Source organism: Balaenoptera ricei, chromosome 12 (genome assembly GCF_028023285.1).
Source record: "Balaenoptera ricei isolate mBalRic1 chromosome 12, mBalRic1.hap2, whole genome shotgun sequence".
Lineage (NCBI taxonomy): Eukaryota > Metazoa > Chordata > Mammalia > Artiodactyla > Balaenopteridae > Balaenoptera > Balaenoptera ricei.
The window spans coordinates 26,103,022-26,121,194 of NC_082650.1; the positions used below are offsets into that span (position 1 = coordinate 26,103,022).

The following is an 18,173-nucleotide window of genomic DNA, read 5'->3' on the forward strand; positions in this document are numbered from 1 at the left end:
AATGCTGGAGAGGGTGTGGAGGAAAGGGAACCCTCTTGCACTGTTGGTGGGAATGTAAATTGATACAGCCACTATGGAGAACAGTATGGAGGTTCCTTAAAAAACTAAAAATAGAACTACCATATGACCCAGCAATCCCACTACAGGGCATATACTCTGAGAAAACCATAATTCAAAAAGAGTCATGTACCAAAATGTTCACTGCAGCTCTATTTACAATAGCCAGGACATGGAAGCAACCTAAGTGTCCATCATTGGACGAATGGATAAAGAAGATGTGGCACATATATACAATGGAATATTACTCAGCCATAAAAAGAAACGAAACTGAGTTATTTGTAGTGAGGTGGATGGACCTAGAGACTGTCATACAGAATGAAGTAAGTCAGAAAGAGAAAAACAAATACCGTATGATAACACATATATATGGAATCAAAAAAAAAAAATGGTCTTGAAGAACCTAGGGGCAAGATGGGAATAAAGACGCAGACCTACTAGAGAATGGACTTGAGGATACAGGGGGGGGAAGGGTAAGCTGGGACAAAGTGAGAGAATGGCATGGACATACATACACTACCAAATGTAAAATAGATAGCTATTGGGAAGCAGCCGCATAGCACAGGGAGATCAGCTCGGTGCTTTGTGACCACATAGAGGGGTGGGATAGGGAGGGTGGGAGGGAGGGAGATGCAAGAGGGAAGAGATATGGGGACATATGTATATGTATAACTGATTCACTTTGTTATAAAGCAGAAACAAACACACCACTGTAAAGCAATTATACTCCAATGAAGATGTTAAAAATAATAATAATATTACTGTAAAGTACAGTTATCGCATCATTAATTTTCTAGCTGCTTGGCCAAAAATGCTTGTCTAAAATAGAAGTATACTACAAAAAAACTAGCTTAAGGCTAGGTTTATTGTGAATTGAAATATGTTCTCCCAATACCAACAACGTTTAAATTTTTAAAAACAATAGTATGTACCAAAGGCCCTTATCTTTTAAAAAATTTTTGGATATCTAATTATGAAGAATGGCAGCCCAGATTATTGTTTTTCTTTTTTTCTGACAATGTCTGATCTATTCCCAGACATTAACTACAAGTACCACAGTCTAGTATGGTATCATTAGAAAGTCCATTAAGACAGGCTTTCCAGGATTTCCAGCAGAGCTAACATGTGTCAACTGCTGTCCTCAGCAAGGCTAGCAGAAGACACCACTGGGCTGGAATTAGAAAGCAAGTATAAGTTTTTAAAACAGGTGTTTCTGTTGACATAACCATTAAACATCCTGTTCCTCCATAGCTCCTAGAAGAATAGGTACTTTCTCATTTTAATTTTTAATACAAATTCCTGTTTTCCATGAAAAGCTGTATTCCTGGGAGAATTTCCAGAATAATATGAAATCTGTAAGATGTGTCTCTTAGTATGACATCAACGCTCACCCTCCAGTATTTGGAGACCTTTTAGTGGAAGAAGGATCAACAGGCTAGACTTGAAAGTCATAAAAGCGATGAACATGGCAGTTGGCCTTGCCTCTCTCAATGGTGGCACAGAGGTAGTAGAAAAGTAAAACAAATCTAAGAGGCAGTTACTCTTTGGTTCCTAGGAATGCACAGCTGCCCAATGTTTGTCAAAGGATAAGGCAAAACTGGACATTCCAGAATCAAAGAGAGTTAAAGTCCATGAGAGCTTAAAGATCAGCTAGTTCAGAGATTCTCAGTGTTTACTGTGTATAACAATATTCCTAGACCCACCCACTGAGATTATGACTCTGCAGCAGTACACAGTGGTAGCAGAAGTAGTAGGAATAGAAGTAGTAATGTACAACACTTCTAAAGCACTTGCTTTGGGCCAGATACTGTGCTAAATTCCTTACAACTATCACCTTACTTAATCCTCACAATAGTCCTATTGGGTAGGTGCTTCTATTTCCCCCATTCTCCAGATGAGGAGACCAAAGCATAGAGTGGTTCAGGAATCTGTCCAAGGAAATCCAACTAGGAAGTGAGTAAGTATTCAAACCCAGACAGGCTGGCTTCAAAGTCTGAGCTCTTAATCACTACAGTAATCACTTAATCACTACACTTAATCACTTAATCACTACACTATCTTCCAACAGGGCTAGGGGGAGACCCAGGGCATTAAGACAATGTCATGATTGAAGTTGATCTTTTCTCTTCTCAATGGAGAAACTGAAAGCCGGAAAAGTGACATCTCTTATCTAAGATAAAAATCCTTCAGTGCATTTCCAGGAAGAAATCAACCATTATATGACACCAACTACTCTTACACATTTCTCTACACACACTCCTCTAGGGGGGAAATGGACGGATGACGTGATCAAAAGCCACCTCATGGGTTCCAGCTGTGTTACTCTGACCAAGGTGCTGTTCTGGGATAGAGATTTCCATCCTTTTCTGCCCAACTCACTGTCCACTCACAGGAGGGAAAAAAGGGGGGAAAGGGATGGGAGAGACGCCATCCCATGTGGGAGATAAGGTTCACATAATTTGAGGATGGAAATAAAGCTTTGATTCTGATATGGCTCCCAAGGATGGTCTCCCTTCCCTTAAACTGACTATTCTAAAACCTTAGTATATGTCAAAACATCATTAGGTCTTTGCTTTGTTTTACCGTATACAGGCAGGCAGGATACCTAGAATGATCAGATCTACCCCAAGCTGCAACTACTCACATACATTCTCTCAAAGGGTCACAAAAACATTTCCTAACAACATTTGATAGGCAAGATCAGGCCAAAAATCTTACGGATTTATTGAAATCGTACCTTTTTACTTACGTTGAACAGAAATGATTGTTGTCATTTCTGTTCAATGATCAAGGTTATTCTAGGGCACCCTAAGCAAGGATAATAACCATATATTCTAAATGACCACCACGCAGAGGCATTTTCAGGATGACAGTGAGGGCGGGAGCATCAGCGTTTGTTCCCGTCCCAGTGACGCAAACTGGGAGCTGCGTCCAACCCACCTTCATCACTTCCACCTGCAGGTCTTCGTGGAGGGAAGGCGTCACTTTCACGGTGTTCAGGATCTGATTGAGCAGCTGCTTCTCATCAGAGTCCGTTTCCATGGATACAAACCTCTCTTCCGCCAGAAGCTTCTGTAAAGAGGCACAAGGCAGTGATCACAGATAGGCTTTCCCCTGCAGCCTTATTCTGTTCTAGCTTAGCATGTACTGAGGATAACGTTTCTTACTCTAGCTGGAGGCCATTAGGAGAAGAGGCTGCTATGTGCCATTAAAAAGAAAAATGCACCAAGCCTTTGGTAAACGGTTTTTGGCAAAGGCTTTTTCTTGCTATTAGATAATTCACTCTAAATTTTATGAAGTGCAGTTCTAACGTGGTAGCCAAATAGGTCATTTGGTTGGTGGGGACGGAGGACGAATGTGCCAAGGGGAATGTAGCCCCTCACAACATTCACGTTTACACTTGCTTTTTTTTTTTTTTTTTTTTAATTTTTTAATCTGTTTATTTTTGGCTGTGTTGGGTCTTCGTTGCTGTGTGCGGGCTTTCTCTAGTTGTGGTGAGCGGGGGCTACTCTTCATTGCAGTGCTCGGGCTTCTCACTGCGGTAGCTTCTCTTGTTGTGGAGCACGGGCTCTAGGCACATGGGCTCAGTAGTTGTGGCTCGTGGGCTCTAGAGCACAGGCTCAGGAGTTGTGGCACATGGGCTTAGTTGCTCCGCCGCATGTGGGATCTTCCCAGACCAGGGCTTGAACCCGTGTCCCCTGCAATGGCAGGCGGATTCTTAACCACTGCACCACCAGGGAAGCCCAACACTTGCCCGTTCTGAATGTAGCTTTGTCACAGGAAAGGAGAAGGTCCTGGAGATGAGTTAATTTTTCAAATATTTACCTTTGTACTTCCTCATGTGAGCTGTCATTTACCCAGGAATTATTCATGAATCTACAAATCTTAATACCATTCCATCAGAAAATCAATCCCACAAAAACCTACACAAGAAGACAGTCACTTTCATGAGGTTTCCCAGAAGTCATTACATCTCGCAGGATAGCTCTCCTCTATTTGAGAACAGTTCTTACTTTTCATAAAATTCTTTCTGAGGTTGTACCAAAACCCCACTGCCTAGCACCTCTATGCCTTCATCTGTCCCTGGAGTCACGCAGATTAAGCTTTTAAAACATCTCAAGTCAGCGATGAAGTCCACCTAAATCTCTTCTTCTCCACACTAAACCTCCTCGGGCGCCATCGGATGTTCTCTGCGTGATATGGCTTCACAGACACTCTCCTCCTTAACATGTGGCCTCCAGTGTGCACGTAACACTTCAAGGGTGGTCTGCTGGTACAGACAGGAGCACCCAAGAGTGCATATGAAGGCAAATGTATGGACTTTGGGTGATTATGATGAGTCAGTGTAGGTTCATCCTTGGTTAAAAAAAAAGTACCATTCTGGGAGTGATGTTGATGCTGTGGGAGGCTATGCATGTGTTGGGGGAGGGAGTATATGGGAAATTTCTGCACCTTCCTCTCAATTTTACTCTAAATCTAAAACTGCTCTAAAATAAGTCTTTGAAAAATAATAATAATAAAAAGATGGCAGAGGGGAAAGAAAGAAGTGCGGTCTTTGGTGGCACCATTGCTCTCCTATTCCAAACCTGGAATTGCTTACCTCTATAATTCTAGTTGTGTAAGATAATTAAATCTGTTTATTGCCTAAAACCAAACAAAAAACAGTAATGCAGAAGTTTAATCACATTCTCAGATCCAATTAGCTTAGTTCTAAGTCACAGCACATTCTGTGCTGACTCACCCAGAAACTTCTCATTCACAAAGGCTGCAATTAAGCTGTTCTTCCCTATTCTGTCCTGGGGCAATTGATTTTTGAGACCCTAGTGTAGGATGGATTTTATATTTATCCCTATTAAATTTGTCCTTGTCCGATGCAGCATAGGGTTGCAGCCATGAAGAATTTCTGGAATTCTGATTCATCCAGGGTAATGACTCCCTCTTCTAGCTGAATGTCACTGCAGATCCAGAAAACAAGTATTTTAAACCTTCTTCTTAGGACTCCCTGAATTTGTCTATACAGCTATACCTCATTTTATTGCACTTAGCTTTACTCCACTTCACAGGTATTGTGTTTTTTATAAATTGAAGGTTTGTGGCAACCGTGTGTCAATCGAGTCTACTGGCCCCATTTTTTCAATAGCATTTGCCCACATCGTGTCTCTATGTCACATTTTGGTAATTCTGGTAATTCTAATATTTTAAACCTTTTCATTATTACTGTATTTGTTACGATGATCTGTGATCAGTGATCTTTGATGTTACTGCTACAGCTGACTGAAGGCTCAAATGATGCTGGCATTCTTTATCCATAAGGTATTTTTTAATTAAGGTATGTACATTTTTTTAGACATAATGCTATTGCACACTTAAGAGACTACAGTATAGTGTAAACATAACTTCTATATGCACTGGAAAATCAAAACCTTCATGTGGCTCACTCTAATATTTGCTTTATTATGGTGGTCTGGAACTGAACCCACAATATCTCTGAGGTATTCTCTCAAAAGAGATTTTTGACTCTCGTGTAATGTATGTAGGGCAGCCCAGAGTTAGCTTATATACAAACCTGGTTTTACTTAAAGTGATAAAGACTAGAAAGCTCTTAAAAAATGCCTTAAGTTAATGGGAGGTCACAAGGGATGCTGAGAGGAAGACTCCCTGCCCCCCAGATCAGTGAAGTTCCCACGATTATTGAAAACATGATACTGTAATGTAAGAGTGTTCGAGGGTTAAAAAAAAAAAAGTAACTAAATGGAAAATCTATATACTACTAAAGAAAAGGGAACATAAGTGGCAGGTCAAAACAAACTCCCATTCATTTTTTTTTAAATTAATTAATTTAGTTTTGGCTGCATTGGGTCTTCGTCGCTGCGCAAGGGCATTCTCTAGTTGCAGCAAGCAGGGGCTATTCTTCATTGCGGTGCATGGGCTTCTCATTGCAGTGGCTTCTCTTGTTGCGGAGCATGGGCTCTAGGCGAGTGGGCTCAGTAGTTGTGGCTCGTGGGCTCTAGAGCGCGGGCTCAGTAGTTGTGGCGCACGGGCTTAGCTGTTCCGTGGCATGTGGGATTTTCCCAGACCAGGGCTCGAACTTGTGTTCCCTGCATTGGCAGGCGGATTCTTAACCACTGCGCCCCCAGGGAAGTCCCCCATTCATTTTTAAAGTTGGCCCAATTACTTTGGAGAAAAGAAGAGTTTTTAATAACATTGTTTAAAATTTTTTTAAATGTTTAAGAATTTCTAATGCTATTGCATATTGAGATATACATCCTCTAATTCCAATCTTCTAGGGAAAAAAAGAGTTGTAATTTTCTTACTCTTTCATATTTATTTCTCTAAAGGTATTAGAGACCTCTCTGAACTTAAAGAGTTAACGATGAAACAGTAATGTGAGAAGACATCCAACAAATGCCACCAATACCCGGTCATGATGAAAGAATACCCCGTAGGCTTGAACTCCACAGTGCTTGTCATTCACATACCAAACCACTTAAGAAGTCAATGTATCTATACAGCCAACAACTTTGCACCTTTGGAATTAGACCTATTATGTACGGTGTAAAACAAAATGAACAAATGTTCAGAGCAGGAAATGCATTTGTGCAATTTGACTTTTCTGACTAGACAAAATTTCTTTTTTCTTCCCAATCTTGTTCTGGAAACAAAACACATTAATCCATTCACCAACTTAACTGTAGAACAGAAAACAAAACAAACTCTTTCCAGCTTACCATCATTGCTCCTGACACAGACCCAGAGAACTTGAATGCATATAAGATTTGAGTTGGTATAGAACTGGAAGCATCTCTCTTGGGAGCCCTTACTCTGTTAAAAGTTTGGTGTCACAAAAAATATTTCATTTCTGTGTGGGCTTAGCTGAGTCTCCATGAGTCAGTGTCTGAACAACAAATGCTTAGCAAGATAATACTGTACACAGAGAAATGCTGGTAAATACAAGAAAATCCTGTTATCCTCTCTGGTTATTACCCAGTTCAATCAAATTTTTGTCTGGGTCTTTAAACAGCTAGTATTTAGAACGTTAACTATTTGCTCTTTCAATGCCAAAGTGGTCTGTCAATTTCTGTCATCCTGTTGCACTCAGAGCCATACCTGTATCCCTGCCAAGGCATGTTGGGCCAGCTTCACATTCTTGGATTCCAAAGCCAATTGGAGAGGCAGCAGGCATTTCTCCCTGGCAAACACATAAATAAGGACAACACATGAGCTCAGAGATGCTGGCAGTCAAGTAATCCAAGCCTTATGTACACCCACCCCCAAATGCCGCCACACACGTACACAAAACTATGACCAATAATGAAACTGCACATGGATGTTAAAAAAAACACAGCAAAAAAAAAAAAAAGCTGTGCAGAAATCATAGCATATCCTGGGAATTTCCTGGAGGTCCAGTGGTTAGGACTCCATACTTCCACTGCAGGGGGTTCAATCCCTGGTCGGGGAACTAAGATTCCTCAAGCCGCGCTGTGCGACCAAAGGAAAAAAAAGAAAATCATAGCACATCAGTAGCTCACCTTCTTAGGATGGCTACAGAGAAAACATACACAAGGACTCTCAAACAATTGTTTTGGTGAACTAATCATCACATGGAAGTCCTTTACCAGTCCATGAACACGCCTTGCTCTTTCTAGAAGTAATATAATTGCCTGTATTCAGTACACCTGGGGTGTATAACTCTAGAAAACACTGTTTATTTAGATTTCTATCCCTTGCTCATTCCTCTCCCCCACCTGGCAAGTGAGGGCATCACCACCACTACTCTGCCTCATGGATATAAACTGAAATTTGATGTACTTGTCAATTTCTCCCCCAATTCAAATTGTTCAATAATCACTTATAATTTATGAATTTGCCCTTTAGTCTCCATCAGGGAGACCTAAATTTTGTGATGGATTCTTTTTATTTTTTAATTTATTTTATTTTTGGGTGCGTTGGGCCTTCGTTACTGTGCAGGCTTTCTCTAGTTGTGGCGAGAGGGGGCTACTCTTCATTATGGTGCACGGGCTTCTCATTGCAGTGGCTTCTCTTGTCACGGAGCACAGGCCCTAGGTGGGAGGGCTCCAGTAGCTGCAGCACGCAGGCTCAGCAGTTTCCACACGCAGGCCCTAGAGCACGCGGGCTTCAGTAGTTGTGGCACATGGGCTCAGTAGTTGTGGCTCACGGGCTCTAGAGCGCAGGCTCAGTAGTGTGGCACACGGGCTTAGTCGCTCCACAGCATGTGGAATCTTCCTGGACCAGGGATCGAACCCATTTCCCCTGCATTGGCAGGCGGATTCTTAACCACTGCGCCACCAGGGAAGTCCCTGTGATGGATTTTTTTTTTTTAACATCTTTATTGGAGTATAATTGTTTTACAATGGTGTGTTAGTTTCTGCTGTAGAATAAAGTGAATCAGCCATACATATACATATATCCCCATATCTCCTCCCTCTTGCATCTCCCTCCCACTCTCCCTATCCCACCCCTCTAGGTGGTCACAAAGCACCGAGCTGATCTCCCTGTGCTATGCGGCTGCTTCCCGCTAGCTATCTATTTTACATTTGGTAGTGTATATAAGTCCATGCCACTCTCTCACTTCGTCCCAGCTTACCCTTCCCCCTCCCTGTGCCTCAAATCCATTCTCTATGTCTGTGTCTTTATTCCTGTCCTGCCCCCAGGTTCTTCAGAACCTTTTTTTTTTTTTTTAGATTCCATATAAACATGTTTCCAAGACAGAAATACAAACTATCAACAGCTTTGATCCATGAGAAGCACCTGGCGTCAAGTGAAAGACGAAAAAAATGGCTTGAGAACTACTTGCATATTTTGAAGCTTAAGAAAAAAATAACTGGGTCCTAAAATATGTTAGGAATAAACCAAAAGGGCTACAAAGAGAAATCTATTTTTCTGTACGAAGCATTCACTCTAAATAATTAAACAATAGATCAAGAATTTTAATCAACCCATTATTTCCCCACAGAGTTACACTGGCACAACAAATGAAATGTTACTTAGTTTTACCAGGTTCCTCCACCCTGACTTAAACCAGAGCAGCCCCATTTTTATCTGTTTTATACTTTCAGCATAAACTGAAAGATTCATTGACTTCAGAGAGTATGAAAGCCACAGGGTAAGACTACGGGATTTCGTCACTGGAGGAATAAGGGTCACTGTTGCAGAACACAGTGAAACAGAAAGTTAATTATAGCTCTGATTCCTTCCTGCCCACCCTGCAGCTTTTCCATGGAATCCTCCATCAGCAGCTCCATGACAGATTGAGAGAGAGTTCCAGACACTCCCCCTAACGCCGGCCACAAAGAAAAAAACCAGACTATCAGAAAGAGCATTAAGCCCTCCTAATCCTTCTCACTATCCCCAAGTTACAATACCCCACTTTTATATGAAAATTGATTCACACTACGGCCATTTTTCATTAGTACATCCTTTGACAGGTGGATAAATTACCCAACTGTGTTACTTCCAGTTGGGTGGCTATAATTTTGTCGCTGTTACGGTTATCGTCAGCTTCTCTCAGTTATAAGGCAAAACACTGCTATGCAGTCAGTTAAAGCAGGAATAGCTAATTTTCCCAATTTTGTTTCTTTTATTTAATCATAACCAGTTTACAAGCTTGGAAAAATTAATTGGAAGGGTGAAAGTCAAGTGAGAATGAGCAATAATGGGCTGATGGAGGAATTAACAGAAGAGCCATAGAACTTCATCTGGAAACCGTTGAAACAATCAAATTTCCACCAGGCTTAATTCACTGTGAAAGAACTTTCATCTCCAGTTTTTGGAGTCAGATCTGCCAATGAGGGCATGGTAGCAGTGGGCAAGTGTGGAGGTCCCAAACTCTTAACAGTCTCATAGCCTGGGCCAGTGAAAGTCTCTGTCGAGTGGTTGTGTGCTGAAAATGCACAAGTATTACACATTTCTCATCAAAGGCACCAAACAAGAGTGGATGCCACATTCAGCAGCAACAAGGACCTTCCTGGAATGCTGAACCCCCTGACCCTTAGGGAGCAGCATTATGTTTGCAGATAAACAACAGCACGCCCATATTGCTCTGCCATCGACAGTATCAGTCCTTGAGATCCTCATTCCACTCTCTTACCTACTTCTACATTCACACAATTTCTATTGCAGACCGGAAACAGATTGCTGACAAATGCCAGGACTACCAGGTCCCACCACGATTCCAGGGGACATCATTGAACTGTTCCCCGTGCCAGGCGTAGTCACCAGGAAGGACTGGAAGATGTAATTGGTTCAGCTGGGTTTTGGTTCAATTGCAAGGTATCACCATTTAGTGGAAGGACTATGGGCTGTGGAATCACACAGACCTGGATTCAAACCCTAACAATTATAAATTGTTCAATCTCAGTTAATATACTTAACTCTGTTGAATCTTAGCTTCCTGGACTTCCCTGGTGGCGCAGTGGTTAAGAATCTGCCTGCCAATGCAGGGGACACGGGTTTGATCCCTGGGCTGGGAAGATCCCACATGCCGCGGAGCAACTAAGCCCGTGTGCCACAACTACTGAGCCTGCGCTCTAGAGCCCGCAAGCCACAACTACTGAGCCCGTGTGCCACAACTACTGAAGCCTGTGTGCCTACAGCCCATGCTCCGCAACAAGAGAAGCCACCGCACCGCAACGAAGAGTAGCCCCAGCTCGCCACAACTAGAGAAAGCCTGCGCGCAGCAACGAAGACCCAACGCAGCCAAATAAATAAATATTAAAAAAAAAAAATCTTAGCTTCCCAATCCACAGCAAGAGCATCTTAAGACCAATCCTGCAGGGTTATAGTAAAGAGTACAGAAAATATATATCAGGGATTGGAAAACTTTTTCCATAAAGAGGTAGATAAAAAATATTTTAGGCTTTGAAGACCATACGGTCTCTGTGCTCAACGCTGCTATAGCACAAAAGCAGTCAGAGACAACATGTAAATCAATAACCATGGCTACATTCCAATAAAACTTTATTTACAGGACTTCCCTGGTGGCACAGTGGTTAAGAATCCGCCTGCCAGTACAGCAGACACAAGTTCAAGCCCTGGTCCAAGAAGATCCCTCATGCCGTGGAGCAACTAAGCCCATGCGCCACAACTACTGAGCCGGCGCTCTAGAGCCCATGAGCCACAACTACTGAGCCCAAGTGCCACAACTACTGAAGCCCGCGTGCCTAGAGCCTGTGCTCCGCAACAAGAGAAGCCACCGCAATGAGAAGCCCGCGCTCAGCAACAAAGACCCAACACAGCCAAAACTAAATACATGAATAAATAAATTTATTAAAAAACAACAGAAAACTTTATTTACAAAAACAGGCAACAGGCCAGATTTGGCCTACAGGCTAGTTGCCCAGCCCTGATATAGACAAAGGCCCAGCAAAGACCATGATTTTCAGTATAGAATAAGAAGGTCTATCTCATCTTGTCATAGTATCCAGAAAGATTTTGCAAAGGACATAGAGCACATGTCCTGGGAGGGTCTTAGCAAGACAGATTTCTCTCGGAAAATCAGTGCTTTGAGGAAGCAGACTGACAGACTTCATCTGGGTACTAAACCAAGGCACTCCATCCATCCAACTATCCATCCAACCAACATTTGAGTGCCTGCTGTGTGCAAGGCACCGTCATGGATGCTTGTAAAGACCCGACAAGGAACAAGACAGAACAGATACTTGCTTTCATTTTATTCATGGGATGAAAAGTCTACCAGTCACTGTAACCTTAAAATAGGCATTCTTACCCTCGTTCTACATTTGAGAAAATGGAGATTCAGAGAGGGTTCACAGCCTGCCCAACGTTACATGGCTAAAATCTATCGGAGACAATTCAAACGGAAATCTGTCTCACTCCCAAGACCAAGTTTCTTCCAACACCCTTTGGTGTCAAAAGATCAGAGCAAAGCTAGGATAGTTCTGTTTCTTAAGCTTTTTTGGATCATGAACACAAAAAGATCCTCTTCCTAGAGAAGCATGCAAGTAATTTCAGGGGATTCACAGGCCCCCCCAAGCCCTAACTCCACATAGATCCCAAGTTAAGAGCCCCTGCTTTCTGGAGAAGGGACCTGCCCAACACGGCAGAAACTTCCGTGTCTGTGTAAGAGAAGTGGGCCATGTTCCCTGGCTGAGCTCAGGGTTCCACTAGGATGAAAAGCTTTGAAGTGATGTTACACTGAGCCCTAAAGCAGAGAGGTGGGTGGGTGGATGGGTGGGTGTGGGTGTGTGGGGGTGTGTGTGTGTGTGCGCGTGTGTGTGTGTAGGAGGTGAGAGGGAGGACTAACCGTCCTCAGGATCCAAGGCCTCGCAGCGCCTCAGTCCCAGCAGTCCCCGAGATGAGTGTCATGAGCCTCAGATCACGACTTCGACAGGAAACGAACACACGCGGGGCACACTGATTTCACTGCTTGCTCTGTGGTACCATAAAAACCCTGCTGCCTTAATTTTTTAAAGTGATTTTAATAAAAGAGAATAACAGGCCTGTTAATTGAGTCTCAGGATGAAATTTATAATGAAGATGCAACGTGGCACACACTCAGTCCCCTCTGCACAGACCATCTTGGAATAAATCACCTTTTGATCTTGCTAGATGATGCCTAATTGGGGAAAGGGCATACCAAAACCAACATTCAGTTACATGAAGTGATTATTTTTTATGCACGAGCATGTGCGAGATCACTCTTGCCTAATTAAATATGGACAGTGGCCCCAGGTTTCATGCCCTGGCATGTCATTATTTCTTAAAGAAGAATAATTAGCAGCTCTGCACATGCACAAGGAAGACATTATCCCATGACAGTGTCTGGTTGTGTCAAGGAGACTGAGTCTCTCTCCTTAACTGTGTTGTCATGGTTCACAGACCAGCTTTATTGGGCTGGAAGATAACAATGGACAAAGGGAAATTAAAGTGGGTGAATAGGGGAACAGATAGGATTTACCAAAAATTACCTTTCAATAATGAGCACAAAAATGAACTTCATGTAAAACCAAATCTGTTTCTGAATTTTAGGTTGCTTCCTCTTTGATGCACTACATGGGATGGAGCACAAAGATACCTTAGATTTCTGAGGTCTGCTTATACTGTATACTTCTAGGATTCTATGATCTAAGCCATTTTTTCAGTTACTGTCTGGATTCCTTCACATAATAACCATGGCTCTGATTGAATATCAGTGGCCTGTATGTCCCAAGTACCATGTTCACACCGTCATATTTACTATTTTATTATGTAGAGATTTAACTGTTGACAAAACAAACTAAGGGAGACTAGATTACCTGTCCAAGGCCACATGTTTGTAAATGACAGAGCTGTGATTTAAATTTAGACCATCTGTCTTTAAAACCCCTGTTCTCTGGCCTCCGCCAGCCGACAGCTCCCCACCAACTGTGGCATATGGCACCCTGCTTTACAAACAGCAATCCAGATGTCCACCCGTTTAAAAGAATGGGGACAGACATCAAATAAGTAATGTAAATTATCTTACTGTGAGGGTCATTCATGAAGCAATGTGTTACATTTGACAGTTGGAATGTAGTTATGAATGCAGTTATGGAAAGGTATATACAGTTTGGATGAGTGGGATAAATGTGGCTTTGGATCTAGCTGCTGGGTTCAGCCATCACTTTTCCTAGTAATCATGACCTTTCCTAGTTTGAGTACAGAAGGTTTTTCAGCCTCTTGTTGTGACACTTGGGATATTATTTGTGTTTATAAATACCGATGCTTTAAACAGTTTGCATCAACACTGATGAATTTTCATTGACTAAGCTTTCGCCAGAGCCAATTCACTGAGCCAATTGGAACTGAATTGTTTCCTTAATTGATTTTCTCTGCAGTGCAGTTAAAATGTTTCCATTTTATTTCTATTTTCACTCCTATTTTTATGAAATTATCTTCATCAGTAACCTCTATATTTCGCAACAAAGATTAGATTCATCCTTCAGGAACTGTTCTAGGTCCTAGGGATACAACTGTGAACAACATAAAATCCCATTTCTCCTGCAGGATTTCGAGATGCCTTAGCAAGCCTATTGCGATTATTAAGTAGAACATACGAAACTTCCATTTTCTGTACATCGGAAAGGGTTGAATATCCATAATTTTACATGATTCACTCTGTTAAAAAGAATCCTAAATAGATAACCAACAAGGTCCTACTGTACAGCACAGGGAACTATACTCAATATCTTGTAATAACCTGTAAGGAAAAAGAATCTGAGAAAGGATATACGTATATATGTATAACTGAATCACTTTGCTGTGTACCTGAAACTAACACGACATTGTAAATCAACTATATTTCAATAAAAATTTTTTAGAAAAGAATCCTAAATAATATAATATGGTTATGATCATATTTTCCCTCAAAATATACTTTTATTATATTTCATTATAAAAGGCATACATGTACATTACAAAATCCAAACAATACAGAGAGACACACAACAATGAAAATTAATTAGGGCACTACCTAAGAAAAGAGCTGGGGGCTTCCCTGGTGGCGCAGTGATTGAGAGTCTGCCTGCCAATGCAGGGGACACGGGTTCGAGCCCTGGTCTGGGAAGATCCCACATGCCGCGGAGCAACTGGGCCCGTGAGCCACAGCTGCTGAGCCTGCGCGTCTGGAGCCTGTGCTCCGCAACAAGAGAGGCCGCGACAGTGAGAGGCCCGCGCACCGCGATGAAGAGTGGCCCCCGCTTGCCACAACTAGAGAAAGCCCTCGCATAGAAACGAAGACCCAACACAGCCATAAATAAATAAAATAAATTAAAAAAAAAAAAAAAAAAAGAAAAGAGCTGGGCTGAATGCTGACCATGGGTATGTCCAGAGAGTGGCATGGGGGATCTTTCATTTTCTTTCTATCTGTATTAATTTTCATATAATAACTCTAGAGTATACTGATATAATCTGAAGAAAATATTCATAAAGCCACAAAGTCACTGGACTCCTCACAAGTTAACATCACAGCATTTTCTTCTCCTGTTCAGCTCAAATATGTGAGTGAATCTGCACATACACAGAGAAAATATTAAACATGGAACTCATTTTCTTCCTGGCACTTACATCAACAGTCCAAGTGTTCTTTTTAGCAATTATATGTACACTTCTTGTTTATAAAGTAAACCTCCATTTACCTGATGGGCCTCACTATGCTAATAGGTTTTTGTAATGAGAGGACAACTGCAGACAATTTAGTAGGTTATCAATCACCTGAAAAATTTTAAATACTATCTAGATTTTTATCTTTGCTATTTGACATGTCTAATTAAAAAATAAGCTGTAAAAGAATAGAAAGCAACAAAAATATGAAAACATTTTGGTATATTATTGTAATAGGGAAATGGGTTTATCTTCTTCATTTTAATATTCTTGCAATATTTAAAAAATATAAAACATAATAGGTCAAGAAGATAATTTATAAGAGTAAATTTTTATTCATTTTGAAAAAAATTTTTTTCCAATGACTTATTGAGGCACGTAAGTTACATATAACATTGTAGAAGTTTAAAGTGTACAACAAAATGATTTGATATATGTACATATTGCAAAATAACGACCCCAATAAGTTTAGTTAACAAGAATCACCTCACAGAGTTACAATTTTTTTTCTTGTGATGAGAACTTTGAAGATCTATTCTCTTAGCAACTTTCAAATATATAATGTAGTATTGTTATAGTCACCATGGTGTATATTATATCCCCATAGCTTATATATCTTTGAAAAAAATTAAAGGTGGCTTGGTATTTTCACCTGCAATCTAGAATTATCAATACTACTACTTCTACCAAAAGATATAAATTCTATGTAATTGGGGGAAAAACACTAAAGATTTTCTTTTTTTCCCCCTAGAGGAAAAAAAGGAGAAAATAAAGTCCACATTAATCATAAGGAGGTTGTTCTTGATTTTTTTTAACAACTACTGAGCATCTATTATGTCTGGGGCCCTGCACATGGCACTGAGTAAAGAACAGAGGAAAACAGATATCATTCCTTTTCAAGATAGGGGCAAGTGTAAATGTGTACATTCACCTTCTGAATGGATGAATGAGTAAACAAACGAACAAAGAAATAAGCGGAAAATGCCTAAGAAGTGTAACATAAAGGCCATTTAAAGATTGGTTGAGCTTATAAATATAAACAAGTCTGGTAAAAGGGCTTCCCTGGTGGCGCAGTGGTTGAGAATCTGCCTGCCAATTCAGGGGACACGGGTTCGAGCCCTGGTCTGGGAAGATCCCACATGCTGCGGAGCAACTGGGCCCGTGAGCCACAACTACTGAGCCTGCGCGTCTGGAGCCTGTGCTCCGCAACAAGAGAGGCCGCGATAGTGAGAGGCCCACGCACCGTGATGAAGAGTGGCCCCCGCTCGCCGCAACTAGAGAAAGCCCTCGCACAGAAACGAAGACCTAACACAGCCAAAAATAAATAAATAAATTTATTTAAAAAAAAAAAAAAAACAAGTCTGGTAAAAAAAAAAAAAAAAAGACCAAATCAAGTGACATTCCCATTCCATTGGATACAACACTCTGTGTTGGACACAACATACTGGCTTTTCTCTTTGGATGGAGTGTTCTGTCACTTTCAACCAGAGGATTACTAACTGATACAAGGGAGAGCAACAGTGGATGTCACAGAAGTGTCAATTGTTAAAGCCTTAGTGTGCCACACACCAGGCTAAGGGCCTAGGCACACAATTTCATCTAAGCTGCACACCAACCCAACGAGGAAGGACGAATGTTACCGACATTTACTGATGAGGGAAGTGAAAGGGAGAGAGGACCAGTCACTCCTGGACAAGGGCTGGAGCAGCGCTGGACCCCTGAACTCAAGCTCCTTAACAGCATGTGACGTGAATGGTTACCATTTGTCAATCTCACACCTGTTCCAAGACCTGGTTAAGCATTTCACACACAGCAAGCCTGTGAAGCACCCTTCACAAAGAAACTCCTTTCTGTCCATGGTCAATCCATCCTTATACTTCCTCACTTTATCTCCCGCATCAATCATTCACACGTGAACTTTTACATTTTTCCACTTATAAACCCCTCCTCACCTCCATCAACACACTTATCAGTTCCTCATATAACCACTTCCTGTGGCACCATGGAAAGATTTTACTCTTTAATTCTGTCATCAAAAACAATTTGTCAATGTATCTCAAGAGCTTAAAAATATTAGTATGCTCTGACCTAGGATTTTCTATTGTATGAACCTTTTCTAAAGAAATCATCAGAGATACAGCAAAGTTTCAGGTGCAGAGATTTATCTGTAGTTTCATTTATAATGTAAATAATGTTAAATAAATTCTGGTACATCTCTGAAATGGAATAATGTACAATAATTTAAAGTATCTTGAAAAGTTTTTATTAACACAGGAAAATGCTTTGAAAATGTTATGTCGAAGAAATTTAAAATGAGAATACAATGTAGAAAATATACCATACCATGGTCCTACACTTGAATTAAAAAGTTATATACACACACAAGTGAGTGGAGGAGAAAGGGACTGAGGCTGGAAAGAAATTCCTCAAAACCCCTCTGGAATATATCTCAGTCTTTTGGGAACATGGATGGTTTTGGTTTTATTATTTACATGTTTCAACATTTAAAAATCTTTCAATAATAAAATATATTACCTTTAGAAATAGAGAAGAAGTGACGCTAGCCTGTATGTGCATAAACACACGCCCCCTTTCCTTCAAAGCTCTGGCCTAGCATCCTCAAGGGCTGTGTTTCCAGTAACGGCTTCAATCTAATCCTTCCTGAATTTCCTCTGTGCTAACTTCATCTCTTCATCAAGTCACTACCCTTCCCACTTTATCAAAAGCTGGGCAATATTCCTGGAATAGTTTCTCTTTCCCCAAAGACATTTCCTTAGCATCTTTCAAACACTTACTGAATTCTTTCTTCTCCCCAAAACCTTTGTGGCTGAAAATAGGCTTGCTTATGACCCTCAAGTATTGATATAATTACCATAGTCACAAGTATCTAAAATCAGTATGCTTAAATTAATTTTGCTTCTTTCTATGGCATGTTTTCTTCCAATCAAGCTTTCAGGTTTACAGTGTGAATATGCTAACAGAATGAAACATGCCGATGGGAATTGCCCTGCCCTGCC

At 41.1% G+C, this 18,173-nt stretch overlaps 1 protein-coding gene across 3 annotated transcripts in view; it reads right to left on the reverse strand.

The window, feature by feature from the left end:
• ARFGEF3 (ARFGEF family member 3) overlaps positions 1–18,173 on the reverse strand; it is a 201,635-nt gene that overhangs the window by 152,485 nt on the left and 30,977 nt on the right. For 2 of the 3 annotated variants that reach the window (XM_059941111.1, XM_059941110.1), the window contains exons 3-4: positions 7,165–7,246; positions 2,998–3,129 (exon numbers count right to left, since the gene is read on the reverse strand). The exons of the other annotated variant lie outside the window; for it this stretch is intronic. In XM_059941111.1, the coding sequence (XP_059797094.1) occupies positions 2,998–3,129; positions 7,165–7,246 (214 nt within the window). The remainder of the gene's footprint in view (positions 1–2,997; positions 3,130–7,164; positions 7,247–18,173) is intronic. 3 annotated transcript variants of the gene reach the window in all.